A 17,562-nucleotide genomic window follows, 5' to 3' on the forward strand; every position below is an offset into this window, starting at 1 on the left:
AATCCAGAGAATAATATTTTCATTGAAAAAAAATGAAAAATTCATGAATTTTTCAAGAATTAAGCGGGAGATTGCAAGTAATAATCTCCACTACATGTGTGATTAATGATAAAGAAAATAAATATCTAAGGATCATGATCAAGAGCCGACCAAATGATCAACGTGTTTAGTTTTATGTGTTAGAAGTTTTAGAACTGGCTGATTTTTTGTGAGGATGATCTCTATAGTGAGGAGATCATCCTTACAAAAGACCAGGAGATCATCCTTACAAAAGACCAGTCCATGTTGAAACTTCTAACTCCAATTTACAAGTCGAAGAAAATCATGAACTATAACCCATATAGAGCGAAACACGTTGGCCATTTGGTTGGCTCTTGATCTTGTCCCTTAGACTAAATAATATTCTCTATCAGGCTACTCAACTTGGTATTTTTTTTACGAGTACGTCTAGCCTTACTAAGTAGTTAGTAAGGATTTTGTTAAGAAAACTGGTATAATTGAAAAAAAAAGACAAGATGCAATCACACAAAGAAACATAGAGATTTTACGTGGTTCCCTCAAGATTGAGGTACATCCATGGATCACATTGAATCCACTATGAAAAGAAAACTCGTGGTTACATATTACATCCTTTCACCAAAAATGAGAAATATAAATACCCCAAGAACCTAACTAGGATTTTACATTATATTAGTGAAATTATGAACAATACCCTTGAGAAGCGTGGCTTAATTTAGAGTACCTCCTTATTGACTAGTACTATCATGCTCCACAATCTCCCACTTGGAGATTGATCAAGAGTATCTCTCACTAAACATGTTGCATCTGATAAGTAACGTATCCATAACAAACTCGATGTGAATCATTCTTGTCTTTTAAGCTTGAAGACCTATAGAAGTTGGACAAGTTTTTAGTTTCTTAATAGTAACTACCTTGGTGAACATATCTGCAGGATTCACTCTTATGTAAATATTTTTCAAAGTAAACACCCCATCTTTCATAATTAAACATATAAAGTGATACTTGATGTCAATATGCTTTGTCATCGAATGAAATATTGAATTCTTTGCTAGGTGAATTGTACTTTGAGTATCACTGTGAAACTTGTAATCACAATAAAACACAACGGTTCCCTTCCCCATGGCCAAGGTTAGGAGTTTATCTCTTCATAAATCTCGATGAATTATTTTAAATTTACTCCATTTTCTCATCTTTTTTCGAAAATACCCTTTAACTTTACTGCATTTTTATTTTTACCTATTTTCAATAATGCTCCTCTTAGCTTTATTTTCTTTCACAAATTTCTCATCTTTTTCAATAATACCCCTCTAACTTTATGTTGACAAATCATTTATCCCAAAAGATTGATCTTATGAGGAAGGTGCAGCTATTAATATAAAAGGGTCATGAGTTGAACTGGGGCAAGATATGTGAGCACGTGACACCCGGGAGCAGTGGCGGATAATACAACACTCAACACTTCCTCTCATCTGTAAAGGTGGAAAATTCTTTAAAGGAGATTCGAACCCATGACCTACACGAACTTAGCGCTCTGATACCATGTTGACAAACCATTTACATGTTAACAACACCAAAGAGCGGAAGAAAATATACACTCAACACTCCCCCTCGTCCAAAATGATGGAAATATGTTATCTAATTTTACGCACGCAAGTATACGTATCAAAACAAGTAATAAAATGATAAGAAAATATTATTTTCACGGAAACCAAATACCAATTTATTTATAATTATCAATTTATCTCACTCTAATTTTATCCAAACAAAAGTAAATATAGGATTTAAAAAATAAACAAGAAAAATAATGTAGAGAATAAATTTGTAGATTTAAAATCAATGAGTAATGAAACCTAAGTTTATAATTTTCCCAACTTGATTAAATTCTCCTTCCTTCTATGATAAATTAATCCACTATGATTGTCATCCAAGAGTACTAAATTCTCTACAAGTCTCTTCCGATGGTCATGTAAAAATACCATTCTAGGCTAACTCCCTATATGCCTATGAGAATTAAATCAAGAAGAATTCATTAAGAATAAGTTCTTATAAGGAATACACATGCAACGTGAGTATATGCCTATCTCAAATTAGCATATGTTATTCTATCTAGGTCATGAACACAAAATAACTCTGTCGATATTATTAAGGTTTACCAAATCAATTCAATCAATGGCCAGTTAATTAAATCGCATTAAACATAGGATAGAATAAACCATCACATGTGAAAGTAATTAAAGAAGAAAGACAGAAAATTAATCAAATATCATGAATGAGTTCCATTATAACCCTATAATAGAAATTAGTTTATCATTGAAAAGAAAATAAAATCACAAAAGTATTTGGCCATTCTTAGATTACAAAGTTAAGAGAAGAGTTAAAGTTAAGGAAGATAAAACTCAAAAGTCAATCTTCAATTCCCGTCCTTCTTCTCAATCTTCTGCCTCCTAGAAAAATCCAGAACTTCTCTTCCTATAATAAGGGTTAATCGTTCCTATTTATAAGTATGGAGTCATTAGGGTTTAAGAATCGCAAAATCCGTCTCTAATTCGACACCAAAATTAACGTGTAAAGCTGGAAACGTAAGCAGGCCATGACTTCCAAACATGTCATGTCGCGGTTTGTATTTTTATATTTCTGTTGTGCAATTCTTAAATTCCCGTCATGGCTTCGTTTTCTATCAAGCTACGGCTAGAAAACTTTTTAGCTTGTATACTTATCTTCCTTCTTCCGAGAGTGAACCAATTTGAGTCAGAATTTTCTCTTAAATGTTGACAAATATCTTAATGTTCCATACTGTTCCTAAACTGCAAAATAAGCATAAAAATCAAATAGAAACATATAATCACATAAAAAGTATAAAACAAACTAAACTTAAATAAAAACAACTAAAAGACTCTAAAATTAACAAAATATTATATTTGAAAGTGGTTAATTCACATGTATAAAACCCACTCATCAAAAGATTCGAACCCGTAACTTATATAATCTAGTGCTATAATACCATGTTGATAAGCCATTTACCCCAAAAGATCGATCTTCTGGGAAAGGTGTAACTATGAATATAAGAGGGTTACAGGTCAAACTAGGCACGATACGTGAACACAAGACACCCTAGAGCGGAGGCGGATAACACAAGACTTAACATTTTAATGCCTTTACCTTTGTACTATTTTCTAATAATACCTGTACAACTTAATTGTATTTCTTCTTCTACATCCTTAACCCCAAAGAGGATGAGTAGATGACCACGCCATGGGCACAAACAAACTATAGTATTATTATAATTATCGTTGTTTGTGCTTTCTTCCATTTTCTATGATAAAAAAATAGAGTTTATGCATAATTAAAATATTTATAATTATTTCAAAATGGTTAATCTAATTTTATATCATGATTTATAATTTAAAATATTAACTAAATCATTTTTGAAGATAACATAATGAAAAATTATTTTTGTAACTTTAAAAAGCTAACTAATGTGGTCATAGGGTTTGTTGGATTGGAATTATATTTGTTTTAATGAAAATGACCTTGATAATAGTATGATTAATATAAATGAGGGGATTTTTTATCTTTCAAATTTTGGTGTTAGCAAAACCAATCGGGCCTTCTCTCACCATAATAATAACCGATCAAGTGTAGTGCCGGATTTATAGTGGGGGCAATGAGGGCACTTACATCCACAAGGTTTAAAAAAAAAAGTTATAAGGATTTTTTATGTATTGCGATTGATAACATCGATGGAACACAAAAAAATCCTTCGCTAATACCACCGTCCCTAGTCAGGTGGATCCTATTATGCCATTTGAGTATGCATTGAGTTTTAAAACCATCCATTAGAAGTCCTCTCGAAAATGCATCTAAAAGTTGAAGAGTCAAAGAAAATTCACAATATTTAAAATAGTGGGAAGAGCCTTAGCATCTTCTATTTGTGGATGATACTTTCTTTTTGTCTTCATATTTATTAAAAAAATTGCCTAGACAAACCAAACACAATCATTCGATCTACCCAAGGAAAAATAGTGAGCTTCAAATGAAAGATTTACAATTGGTAGTGTCACTTGTTTTCTAAAGTTTGTAAATAAGGATGTCTAGTCCATCCTCATTTCCGACCTTTTGATAGTAGATATAAAATTACCTTCAATAAGAGAATTTTTTTTTTTACTCTAAAAAAAGTGGAACGAAGGAGCAACATTCATTTAACTAACCACCCCAAGTTTTTTTTTTCCAAAATCTTCCCTCTTAAATGCTAAGTACCCTTTAATGCAGCTTGGGTTTGGTGTTTGGGTAACTAAAAAAGAATTTTGACTCTAAACAAAGTAGAATGGAGAAGCAAGCACTACATCATAATGCGCAATAAACGACTGTCTAAGATAATTATTTTTGAAAATAATGACTGCTCTTACTGTTGGAAGAGCAGTCGTTTCAAAAGGAGTCTTGTTTAAATCGTGACTACCGAAAAATATCGGAAAAAAAAAATGGTTTTAGACTATTGGAAAAAAACAACGATTTTAGACAATTGTAAAAAATGACTGTCTTAGTCTATCGTAAAAACGACTGTCTTAGATAGTTGTTTTTTTGAATTTATAATTAAAAAAAATTATTTTTCTGGATTTATAATTTAAAAAATGGATCATTACATTCGGCACAAATAGTGGTTCAAAAATTTAGTACAAAAAAGGAACTAAAATACAAGATTCATCAACCGAAACATTCAATCAAAAAAATAAATTGGATAATAACAGCCGCTTTGGTCTGACGTCTAAAGAAGCTCATTGCATGCTGCCATCCCACGTATGCATGTTTTATGCATGCTGACCTTGTCCCCTTCTTTCTTCCTCCACTTAGCAATGTTACCTTGGTTCTGCAAAGAAATATACAAGTCATTTTCCCAATTTCTTACCATGATAGAGGATAATGCATGATTCAAACAGAAAGGGAAGATCTTGTACCGACAGAAGAAATTTGAGTTCTAACATCTTGATGAGTTGGTTTTTCCTCTTTGGTCTCAGAACCACTTGATATATTAGTTGGGACATTTTTTATGTCATCTAGCTCCTCAACCATGCAAACCAACAAGAGTTAAGATTGCAACCTATAAGATGCCTGAGAATTGCTCCAAATGAACTTATAAACATAACAAAAAAATAAGAGTATATTACAACATAATAAAATCATGTAAACGGAAAGAAATCTACTAAGTGTGCCTCAATCTTAACCAATCAAATAGGAATACTTACACATAACACTAAATAAGAAAGACAAGGGAAGGAATTTCTTATAAGCATTTATCAGAACTTACAGTTATTGCACTAGGTTGTCCCACGAGAACATCTTTTGAACCTTCAGGTGCAAGTATTTTCGCCAAGAACCTATAGAGAATGTTCCAACATAAAAATCAAGGAAAATGATTCAAGGATATTCCAAGCATTCATCAATAAAGTAAATAGTTTATTTTCATAAATATCATCATCAGTTAGTAGTCCTACAAAATACATGAGTTACACATAGATATCATGAAGAACACTGGCATTATTCGTAATAAACAAGCAATCCTGACTGTTAAAACAAAAATTCATCTATGGACATGCACAAGCCACCACGTCAAGATGTCCCCCATGTGTCTCCCACTGAGGTCACTCCAGCATTAATCAAAAAATAATTCATAATAAACAAGCAATCCTGATTGTTTAAACAAAAATTCAATCAAACAAAACACATATCTTAAAGATACATCACTTATTATCCCTTAGATAGATCACGAGAATTGGATTTCATATTTTAATGGTTGGAATTGCGTCTTCATTTATAAGATTCTTTTCATGAGTCTACGGACTCCAATCCTTGCTAAAATTGAGAGAAGAGAGAGAGAGAGAGAGAGTTTCTTTCTTGTATGGATTAAACACTTTTCCACTTTGTCCTGCTCCCATTCCATTCAACTCACTCTTTTTTTTTTTTCTCTTTATCGACGACTAGAAGGTGGCATGTGCAAACACACATGTATCAAAAGTGCCCATTTGTAATTTAAAATATTAATTAAGGGGATGGTTTTGAAGATTACATAGTAAAAAGGACAGTTTGTAATTTTGAACACTATCATGATTTTAAGGCAATGAGATTACAATTTTCTTAATTTTTTGACCAAAATGACTTTGATTATATTAAATTTGAAGGAAAATTAGCTGAAGGACCCTCACAGAAGGGCATCTTACTAAATAGTTCATAAGTTTTCAGCAGTAGCTTAACAAGACATTTGGTAAACTTTTTCTTTCGAAATGGTCCCTGGACCTCATCTTCCACATTTCTCATGATTGAATGTCCTAACTGTTTGAACTCATCATTTTCAGTCAAAAATTGGATTTTTGACATTTCAATTGAGTTTCAGAGACTCCTTTCCAGCAGAAAGGATTTAAAAAAAAGAAGAAGAAGCCATTTTCAAGGGCTTTTTCAAATATTTTGAAGATATATGTAACAAATAATGATTTTTTCACTTTTTTTTCTTCTTAATTTTTGGATGAAAATTGATCAAAAATAGTTCTTTTGGGTTGAAACCATCTAAACAAGTCGTTATCTCAAGTTTTTAGTGGAACTTTCCATGTATTTTAGTCGGGAAAACTCGAAAATTGAAAATGGGTGGGTTTTACCAGTGTTGAGTTCATCATTTTTTATTTAATAAGTGGTGAACTCGACAGTAATTAAAAAATGTCGAGTTCGACAGTAAATAAAAAGTGGTGAACTCGACAATAAATAGTGGTGAGTTTGATAATAAATTTTTTGAACTCGACACTAAATAAAAAAGTGTCGAGTTCGACAGTAAAATTTTTGAACTCGATAGTATGAGGGACCATTGAGAAAGAAAAGGTTTACTAAATGTCCAGTTAAGCAACTGGGCAAAACATAGGGACTATTTAGAAAGAAACCCTTCTGCAAGGAATCTTCATGTAATTTTCCCTAAATTTAAGTATAAAGAGTATCGTTCCAATTTCATCTAATCAAAATGTGCCATCCAACGATATTATCATATCCATGATAATAACTAAACCAAAAAGATTCATATAGGTTTCTACTAAAGGAAAAACATACTTCTATGCACCACTATAGATGTTTTTTTCTTGAGATACGAGTCATATATACTTAAGGCACGTTCACAGTTCTCTGCACACATAACGCTAGTTTGAGTCATTCATAACAAGACTTTTCCTTTAATTAGGATGGATATTAGATTCCTATTTTGGTGAAAATAGTATCAAACGACTCCGAAAGATGGTTGGATATGATATTTTTTGTTAAATCTAAAAATCAATCTGAGTCAAGTCTGAATATATCTAAAGTAGGCACAAGCTTAGTTGACTAATATTTTTTGTTTCCAAAGTGCTCATCTAAGATACATCTGACCAATTTTACGGGTGGGTTAGGGCTCATCTAAGTCGAGCCTAAATCTGCCCAGTATGGGCATTAATTCCTCAGGAGTCACCTGTGAGGATGCACCTTACTTACCTGGTGCATGTGATGTGCATGCATTGCACATGCCCCGGGACTAGTCCTTGGATAAGACCATGGTTTATGGTTTGGGCAAAAACCCAAATTCTGGCCCAGTCTAATGTCTACAGGGATACCCAGTTATATAAATTAAAAAAAAGGGTGGCCATGTGATTTGGGCAACTTTCTGTGTCATCGAGGACTTAAGTTCGTTTTAATGTATATTAAGGGTATAATTGTCTTTTTGAATTTTTCTTTCACTTAATATATGATGGGTTCAAGTTTTGTCACTTGTTACATAAAGAAAAGATGATTCTGTGTTACTAAGATTATATGAAATGCGAACAAAATGCTAAAGAACATTTGACTTGGTAGTTTTAAGAAGTTTGTTCTCAAGGATTAAAGCATGTCATGGTACCTTAAGTTGGAGCAATTTACGGTTGAATGTGGCTCATCATGGCATGTCTATAGCAAATTCACCATCACAAAATTCCATAAATTGTAAAAAAAAAAAAAAAAAAAACCCTCTGGTATATCATTCCAAATAAAGGACCAACCCATTAAATTGGTAAATCAATGAATTAATTATATCTTATTCAACCTCCAAATCTCAATAACAAGATATAGTTTTTAAGGGAATTGAAGTTGATGGGTATTTGACAAGCAAACAGGTTTTTGAACCCAATTCACAACTATTTAGGATTGACTAAATGAATTTGACTCCATTTAATTCCAAGATATAAGATAGTGTTGACGCCCTACTACTGGATCTCTAGTCTCTTTAAGCCCTCTACTCACTCATTTAGAACCATCTACGAACATGCTCCATCTCATCTCACTGTAGTTATAAATCCATAACTATTATAACTTCAAAATGCATTACCAATTCTGCAATCTTTGAGATTGTAATTGTTAATAACTACCAACTCGACATATTGTTAATAGCATAATTTTATCATTCTACATCTCCCTGACATATAACACCAAGCGCTGTCACAAAATTCACGATTTTTTCAAAAATTTTGGAAAATCTATTTCTCTCAGGTTGACATATAAGCCCATATTTTAAGAATTTCTTGTTGTCAGTTTGATGAGAATGAAACTTCAATTACCTCTATTTTAAGAATTTCCAAGAATACAATAGTTTACAACCATCACCATAATACTAGGAATTTGTCACCCAAGAAGGCTTTTATCCCTACTGATTTAAGTGTTGGGCTTTTTTTAATTGTCATAATATGCATCATTTCATCATACTGTCTTTGAATCATAGACTTTTGGTATGATTTGCAGCATATATACCAAGCAGGGCCAAAGCTTTGGAGAATTTAAGATCAATTAGTTGGACAAAGTGCTTATGTATTTGAAGGAGTTGGGTTTGCAACATAATCATACTTAACAAACAATTAATTTTGTTGATGTTTTCCTGAGTGACCACAACTCCCCATACGACCAATCCTCATTTAAAAGTTGAGATTTGAATGTAGAACAACATAAAATTTATGGTGAAGGATAAAAATGTAGTCATATTTGATGATTAAATTATCAACTGTGGGATCAATCCATAAGTAAAAAACCAATCAAATCCAATATGTAGAGAGTGGTAACATTACATACACACACATTATCAGTCTGTATAACATAAGGTTTTGGATTACACACACTTATACAATAATAAATAAAGCTATCATATAGGCATTGATGCCAAAAGGTCGCATACTTTAGTGATTGGAGAAAATATAATGGAGCTTTAGAGATAATTTCTACTAACTTTAGAAATTTAATAGAAAAAGCGAATATGTAACACCAACACCATATAGGTTAAGAGGAAAAAATAGAAAGAAAGCATTAGAGATCACAATTATATGTCATATTTAAAAAAAATTCAACAACAATTTAAGGCTCCAACCTGATCAAGACTATGTTTAGGCACTTGGACTTCTTATGCTCCAATCATATTTGTAGATAGTTTAATGGCCCTTTTTCTTCTCATCACCTCTACAAGGCTATGTTAGATCCTCAGAACCATCTTCATGATCTCGTTCCAACAAAATATTTACTGAAAAAATTAATTAAGAGCACAAACAAAATTAATCTCTATCATTTTTAATTCATGAAAAAAATTATGAATTAAGACTGTTTTACCAAAGCATGCAATGAAAATTTAAAAAAAAAAAAAAAAACACACAAACAAAACAGTATACTATTCATTTTAATTCCGATAATGGTATATTGTCATTTCCAAAATTAAAACATTTTAGTAAAAGAGGGGAAAATTTTACTGTTTTAGAAAACAAAACTTTTTTTTTTTTTTAAATACTATTTTATAGATTAGGAAAAAAAAATTCTCACTTTAACCAAAATATTTTCAATCTGAAAAATTCTTAGAATTGTTTTTTGAATTTTTTCCATTAAATCTAGAAGGCTGTGGTGTTAGATTTCCAATTTGATAATCCCTGTGAGCCCAACAACACTTGGTAAGATTTGAAATCTTACTAAGACAGGCATGCTAGTCTAATTATTAAAGTAAGGTTTGCTCAGTAACAAAATTGATAGAGTAAGGGAGTTTTGTAATAAAACTGCAATAGACAGGTCTTCCCTGTAAATCTCTCTAAAATGAATGGTCTACTGTTTTGGGAATTTTTTCCCCATGAATTAAACTATTAAATCATAGAAATTAATATTTATATAGGCAATGACACTTGTAAAAGAAAATAAGAAAGGAAAGCTTTAGATATATTAAATATTAGAAATTGAGAAACTTACCAACCAATTATGGGTTTCTATTGATGTTTTTCTTGAGAGATCAATGCTTCAAGTTTCCCATGTTGACTAGCTATAACAGTAGGAATGTGTTGGATCAACCAATGGTCCACTCCTTCTCCTTCACGATGATGATGGTGGTGGCGGCCCAACCTCTTGATGAAATCTTCCGGCATGTTTCCTAGTCGGAGTTCATGAAGGGATTTGAGATGTTGAAAGCCATGGGGAAGCTTCTTCAACTTTCGGCAATGTCCTATATAAAGTACTTTTAAGAAGGGCATCATCCCCTCATCTATCTCACTCAAATCCTCCAGCTCATGCAAACGATTTATCCCTAAGTATTTCAGTTTTGGAAAACTTAATTGTCGTCCCTCATTACTGCTGCTAGTGCCACCCCAACCAATCTGCCTTCCCAAGTAACTGTCCTCATATAGAAACAATACCTCCAAATTCGGCAATTGTGCTAAGGTGCTAAGTGGGTCTTCCATTAATTTGTTCTTCCATAAGCTAATTCTCTGTAGGCATTTTAGAGAGCGTGTCCATTGCGGTAAGTGCCCTTCCTTCATAACCCCAACTAAATCCAAATTTTCAAGATGGAGATGGAAGGGAGGTGCTGACGACATATTGGTTTCCAAATCAAGGATGTCTTCTTCGTCACTGGTACTGGATGAGCGTATTGCCAAAGTGCGAAGGTATGGCATCTTCTCAACGGCATCACAAAGCCTTACACAATATTCTTCTTTGACTTCATGGAGCTTTAATTTCCGGAGTTGGGTTAAGTAACAAAGTTGACTTACTAAGCTTTCATCAAGGACCACCCTGCCTAGTGTCTGCAAGTTACTTGAGTTGCTTCCCCTTCCCTTTCCCAATGTAGACAATCTCACACGAACTGATTTTCGCCAAGAAGTAAAGAGAAGATGCCTTAGTTGTGGATAGATTAGAAAACTTTCCACACTTGTAGCACGAGCATCTAAAGTTTGCAAGTTCTGTAGCTCATATAATGAATCCGGAAGTTCATTCACCTCTGTTCCCCTCACACTTAAATAACGCAAGTGAATCAAGTGAACCACATTACTTGGCAAATGTTCTATCTTTGTTCCTGACAAATCTAACACCCGCAACCTTTTGATGCTCTTGAATATCGTTTCAAGCACACTCAATGGAACAAACTTGTCAACATCAAATGTTAGAAAGGAGCGGGTTTTTACACTAAAGGCGTTTGATGGAATGCTATCCGAACCATTCTGAATTGCTACTATACGACGTTGCCCCTCGACGATTCTGGTATCACTTTTCTCTGTGAAAATCTCACCAAAATTTTCCTTCTTAATTAGATGAATGGCCATATCACGCATGAGATCGTGCATTCCACAACCTACTAGACCGACCTCGTAAGACTTGTTAGTTGAAGCTTGCAACATGTTCCTGTCAATGAGTTGAACGAGGTACCCATGTGCAACCTCCTCCGGTGTTTTCCGAGGATGATCTTCTATAAAACCTTCGGCCACCCACAAACGGATCAATCTTGATTTCTTGATTTCATAATCTTCCGGAAACATTCCGAAATATAAGAAGCAATATTTTAGATAATGAGGTAAATAATTATAGCTCGTTAACAACACTCGACTGACTCTTTCAAGATCTTGATTATTACTCAGTTCACAATCAAGATTTTCAAGTACGTCATTCCATTCTGATACAAAATTGTCTTTTCTTGACATGAGACCACCAATGACAACAACTGCAAGAGGCAAGCCACCACACTTTTTAACCAATTTCTCTCCAATTTCTTTCAAGTGCTCCGGACAACCCCTTGAAAGATTGCCACTCTTAAATGCCTTTCTACAAAAGAGACTCCAAGCTAACTCATGGGGTAATCGCTCAACTCGGTGAATGGAGTGAGTCTCTCCTATAGGAGAAGCTACATGCGATGAGCGGGTCGTGAAGATAACCCTGCCACCACTTTGAGGCGGTAATGCATATTTAACAACGTCCCAAGCTTTTACATCCCACATATCATCAAGGACAAGGACATACCTCTTCCCTTGCAAATAGGTGTATATTATTGCACGCAACTTGACCAATTCCATCGCCTCTATGTCACCAGGAATTGCCTCCTTCCTACTTTCATGAAATTCTTGAACCAATCGTTTCAGCAAAACCTTTTCTTGGAAATTTTGGGACACAGATACCCAAGCATTACAGTCAAATTCCCCTCCCAATATGCTCTTGTAAACTTTCTTGACGAGTGTCGTCTTTCCAGATCCACCCATACCGACAACTGAAATTATTGATCGTCGATGAGCCTGTTCTTCTTTTAGCAGCCACTCCCGTAACTTGTTCACATCTTGCTCAATCCCAACAATATCATCTTCTTCGACGAAAGGATCAGACACGCCGTGATCTCCTCCCCTTGTTTCTTCATCGTCTGGGCCACCAGCTCCTTCTTGTGGAAGGTCGTATCGCATCCTTCTCGTATGGATGTCATCAACCTCTTTCTTGATGATTTCTATTTGAGAATGAAATTGACGACGAATTCCCATCTGCTTGAAGAAAGTATGCACATAATGAATGCAGAAGTCAATATTTAGACAACTGCCAGCCGGTTCTCCTGACTCGATGAGAGAACTTTCCATCATAAATTGGAACTCCTCGACAACATCTTCAATTTTGTAGGCTTCATCTCTCACTTGTGCCACCCACTGATTCACCAACTCATTTCTTACTCTTTTCTTCTCTACTACCCTTAGTACTACCTTCATCGTAGAAAGTTCATGACAGATGAACTTGATGTCGTTGCTGATTCCTCGTTGGATTTGCCATTCTGCCACAGCTTCTTCAATGGCCAAGTCTTTTAATTTGGTGATAGCAGACTTCACTAAAGCTTCTGCTGCCATTTTCAATTTCTCTTGGTATGTAGATTCAAACTGAAGAACAAACCAAGCCAAACAAATCGAAAAAGAAAAATATTTAGATCTCAATTAAGTTGAGCTCACACTCTCTTGATTCTTTGAAGCAATATGTGACCACCTCCACTCTGCCTCTTAATAATTGTGGGTTGAGTTGTTGACCGTCTTAGTCAAACAAAACGAGAAGGTCCTATCTGCAGCCACACATTCTCAACCTTTGTGTCCAGTCCATGGTCTAAACATCTTGAGAAAAAAAAAAAAAATACTCAAAAAATAATTGGATTGGATCAAGATCGAATTAATCCATCAAATTTGATTATATGTAAAATAAATAAATTTCAAATATTATTTAAATAAAATATCTAATATAATTTGACAAATTTTATAGGATTAAGGCCCTAATGAATTAGGAAATGGTTGATCCTAATTGTTCTTCCTAGATTCAAACAATACTTTGTTCTGTAATACAGCTGAAACTACTCTCTTAATTCTTGGCTAAGATCTTAGAAAATTTCAACTCTTAATTCTTTTTACATATAATCAATACTTAAATCAGGATGACTAAAATCACTAATCAAACAAAAAAAAATTTGGTGTACAATTTTATTAGTTAGTGGGTCCAACATGTGCATAACATGGCACGTTTTTCTTCATTCACGGACCAATTCTCGTCAAATCCAACAGCAGCACAAAGTAATTGTATGTGCTGTCGGGACCATAACTCAATAATTGAAGGTATGGGCTGTCAGGTAGGGTCACAGGCCTTGATGGCAATTCAGAATATAGTAAAAAATTTGATTCGTGAAAAATTCAAGTTATATTCGATTTTGGATTGTAAAAAATTCTATAAACAGAAAACATAAGAGATATGCTTCAGATGTGTATTATCTATCTCATTTTAAAATTTTGAAAATAAAAAATTTGATAATAGGATAGTGATGTTAATAGTGATGGTGATGATGAAATTAGTTGTAACACCATTATTATGTATATCAAGGAATTAAATCAACTATATTGACATAATTTCATCTTAATTTTTGTTTTTTTTTTTTTAATTATTAAAAATAAATTGTGATATTGTTGATCTAAAATAAGGATTTGCTAGAAGGAGAATTTGACAAATGAAATATACAATTTGAAGATCTTACCATGATTATGAAAGGATAATTAAAATATTTAGTAAAAGTAGATAAAACTCAAAATTTTATATGAAGTTCTTTTGGTCAAATGGACATTACCATTGACTTCAAAAATATCAAAAACATTATTTAGACTATCAACATGTTTAAATTCGAATTTAATATGATAAGTTATGAAAATATTATTTAATTATTTTTTATTATTAAAATCTTAAAATAAATTTTTATTATAAAATTGAATTTAAGTGTAATTATTTATATAAAAGGGATTGATTTGAAATTATTAAAGTGTTAAAGGGGTGATGTGTAATTAATATAAAATATAAAAATATTATTATTATGTATTATTATAGTAGATGCGCGGGTTTCGAAACTTTGCGCCGGGGGGGGGGGGGGGTTTGAACTCATCTACACGAGTTAAAGAGTTGCCACCATTCTATTAGAGTGTGAATGGATATATTATAAAAATATTTTGAAATCTTTTTTTTTTTTTTTTTAGTTTGTAGTGACTCACATATCTAAAAGATAAAGGAAAATGATCTACTTAGAAATTTAAGGTAAGGAGGTTCGATTGAAGGATAAGGAAAATGTTAGTCGCATTGTCCTTCCCATCCTAAGATGGAGGAAAGTTATTATGGCTAAATATGGGGAGAGGAGTCTAGGTTGGTATAGCGGTGAGTCTAAAACCTCGTATGGGTGTAGCCTATGGAAAGGAATTTTGAAAGTTAGCAAGGATTTTGAGCAAGGGATTAGATTCAAAGCAGGTGTGGGGGACAGAATTAGATTTTGGGAAGATTGTTGGTGCGGACCTTCGTCGCTAGCTTCTCAATTTCTATCTTTATACGTCTGTTCTGTTAAGAAGAATCATTCAATCCAGCAATGTTTGATTCACAACGAGTCCGATCCTACTTGGGATTTGGGGTTCAGGAGAAATTTTAATGATTGGGAGCTAACCGAGGTTACATCTTTCCTCGATCTCTTGCATACGCTTCATCGCAACGAAAGTGAACAGGATAGGTGGGAATGGATTAGAGCGAAGGATTCGAGATTCTCTGTCAGATCCTTCCATAAATGGCTCACTCCTAGTGCTGAGCGTACCATCTCGGCTTCCATCATTTGGTTTAGGTCAGTGCCTTCTAAAATCTCTTTCTTTGTCTGGTTGGCTTCCCTTGGTAGAATTCTTACGATGGATAACTTGATTGCTCGGGGTTGGATCACTCCTAATTGTTGTCCCCTTTGCTTGATGGAAGGGGAATCTGTTGATCACATTTTAATTCATTGCCCTTTTTCCTATAATTTATGGTCAAGTTTCCTTGGTTTATTCCGTATGACTTGGGTTTTCCCTCATAAGTTTTCATCGTTGTTGAAAGAGTGGACCAGTAATGTCTTTCACACCAGAAAACGTTACCTGTGGGCTATGCTACCTTCGGCTATTGCTTGGGGGATTTGGAATGAAAGGAATAACAGGGTGTTTAATGGCAAGATTAGAAGCTCTCACACAAGTTTTTTAGAGATTTTGGGCTTCTTATACCTTTGGTCCAAACAAAATATAGAATTCGTGGGAACTTCGTTTGATGATTTTGTTTTTAAATGGAACTCTTTATGTAATCATTGATGTTGTTTGCTCTCTCTTCTTTGTTACTTTCTATGAGGCTTTCTCGGCCTCTTTGTATGCTGTTTTTTCTTTCTCCTTGAAAATATTATACTTTTCAAAAAAAAATATATGACTAAATAATGTGATAAGGAAACTCTTTTTGGGATTTTGAAAATAAAAAGATATTATAAAGAAAATTATAAGGGAATGAACTATAGTTCAAATTTAGAAAACTAAGTAATTAGCCAATGAGCAAGCTAAAAATGAAATAAGGCACTTGTTAAAATTTTATGAATCTAGGATTTTGATGGAATCTTCATATGGATTTTATTTTCTTTGATCCAAAGGTTCTTTTAAAAATTTATATGCTCACTTTGGAGTATCTTTTTATTGGTTTAGCCTTCAGGAGGTATTCATGAGTTAAACACCACTATGAAAAGATTATGAACCTTATGTATGAGATATGTCCTCTTTGGGATTATTTTTTTTAACTTAGAGAGTTAGGTGTAGATCTAAGTAGATTCCCACCTTTGACCATTAACTATTTTAAATAAGATATTGTGATGTGTATGTAATAAACTTAGAAATAGAAGATTACCTCTAAAGAGGAATTACTCTCTAATTTTTAAGTCATTAAGAAAGAACTTAAGAAAATCTTTATTCTATAAATTTAAACTTGTAAGGAGAGTAAAGAACAACTAATATAAGATTTTAAAATTTATAAGGAAAATAAAAAACATATATTATAATGCTCTTGAGAGCTTATAGGAAGAGATTACCTCTAAGAGATTTTATTCTCTACATTTGAGTCTCACTAAAACAAATTACGATATACGTCGTTACAAGCAAAGAAAACATAAAAATAAATTTGTATAAATGTAAAGAAGAATAATAAATAGAGAATAAAGGTTTAGAAGGGGATTACACGGGAAGAATCACAACTAAACCCCACCTTAGTCTCTTCTTCTTGGTTATAACTTCTTAAGAGTTTGAGAAAGAATTTGGATAGAATTTAAGTAGGCTAGAGTATTTTAAGGAGAGATTTCGACAGAATTTTGGATCACTTGAGGTCCTCCTCTTTGTCTTGGATGGGGGTCCTGTTTATAGGATTTTGGGAGATCCTTGGGGTAAATTTATCTTAAAGCCTAGGTATTTTCAATAAAATCTTTAGAAAAAATTCAAATTACCTCTCATCTCTTTTAACTGGATGGTCTTTCGCTCACCTATAGATCTCACCAATCATGAGATATGATGCAAGTGTGCACTAATCATGTTATGCTTTATTTGACGACACACTTAAGTGCAAATAAGAGAAAAAAAAACGTATAATTCAATAAGTTTGACTTTTGATCGAGATATGTGTTAATCATATTTGACCATCATGACTGAGTTGTACAATGTCTTAAGGAAAAATGCTAATAATATTGGAATTATTAGTGTGACAGTAAATAAAATTACAGTAAATCTAATTTAAAATTAAAAAAATATATATTTTTCAAATAATAATTATAATAATAAATCAGATTCTTGTTACTTGGGAAATTTGATTCATACTTGAAAATCTGATTATTGTTCATAGTCAAATTTTAGAATCCAATGCTTCGTTTGGATTTTGAAGTTACTCTCAATGGAATCAGAAATCAGTGAAAAATCATAA

At 33.1% G+C, this 17,562-nt stretch overlaps 1 protein-coding gene across 3 annotated transcripts; it reads right to left on the reverse strand.

Moving 5' to 3' along the window:
* Positions 1-4,604: 4,604 nt before the first annotated feature.
* Positions 4,605-13,362, reverse strand: LOC147404286 (disease resistance protein RPM1-like). 3 transcript variants are annotated; one of them, XM_086440158.1, is made up of 5 exons: positions 10,267-13,362; positions 9,410-9,559; positions 5,324-5,393; positions 4,974-5,072; positions 4,605-4,885 (listed from the first exon to the last, which is right to left on the reverse strand). In XM_086440158.1, the coding sequence occupies exon 1, from the start codon at positions 13,158-13,160 to the stop codon at positions 10,284-10,286; it is 2,877 nt and encodes a 958-aa protein (XP_086296284.1). In that variant the 5' UTR covers positions 13,161-13,362; the 3' UTR covers positions 4,605-4,885; positions 4,974-5,072; positions 5,324-5,393; positions 9,410-9,559; positions 10,267-10,283. The 3 variants fall into 3 exon arrangements, with proteins under 3 accessions (XP_086296284.1, XP_086296283.1, XP_086296282.1); XM_086440157.1 differs by having other exon boundaries at positions 4,974-5,127; XM_086440156.1 differs by having other exon boundaries at positions 4,974-5,148.
* Positions 13,363-17,562: the final 4,200 nt, after the last annotated feature.

Source organism: Akebia trifoliata, chromosome 4, assembly GCF_017979445.1.
Source record: "Akebia trifoliata isolate Shusen 1 chromosome 4, ASM1797944v1, whole genome shotgun sequence".
Lineage (NCBI taxonomy): Eukaryota > Viridiplantae > Streptophyta > Magnoliopsida > Ranunculales > Lardizabalaceae > Akebia > Akebia trifoliata.

Bases quoted from the DNA above. Each gene is read 5' to 3' on its own strand.
- LOC147404286 (XM_086440158.1), bottom strand. From the start codon at position 13,160: ATGGCAGCAGAAGCTTTAGTGAAGTCTGCTATCACCAAATTAAAAGAC.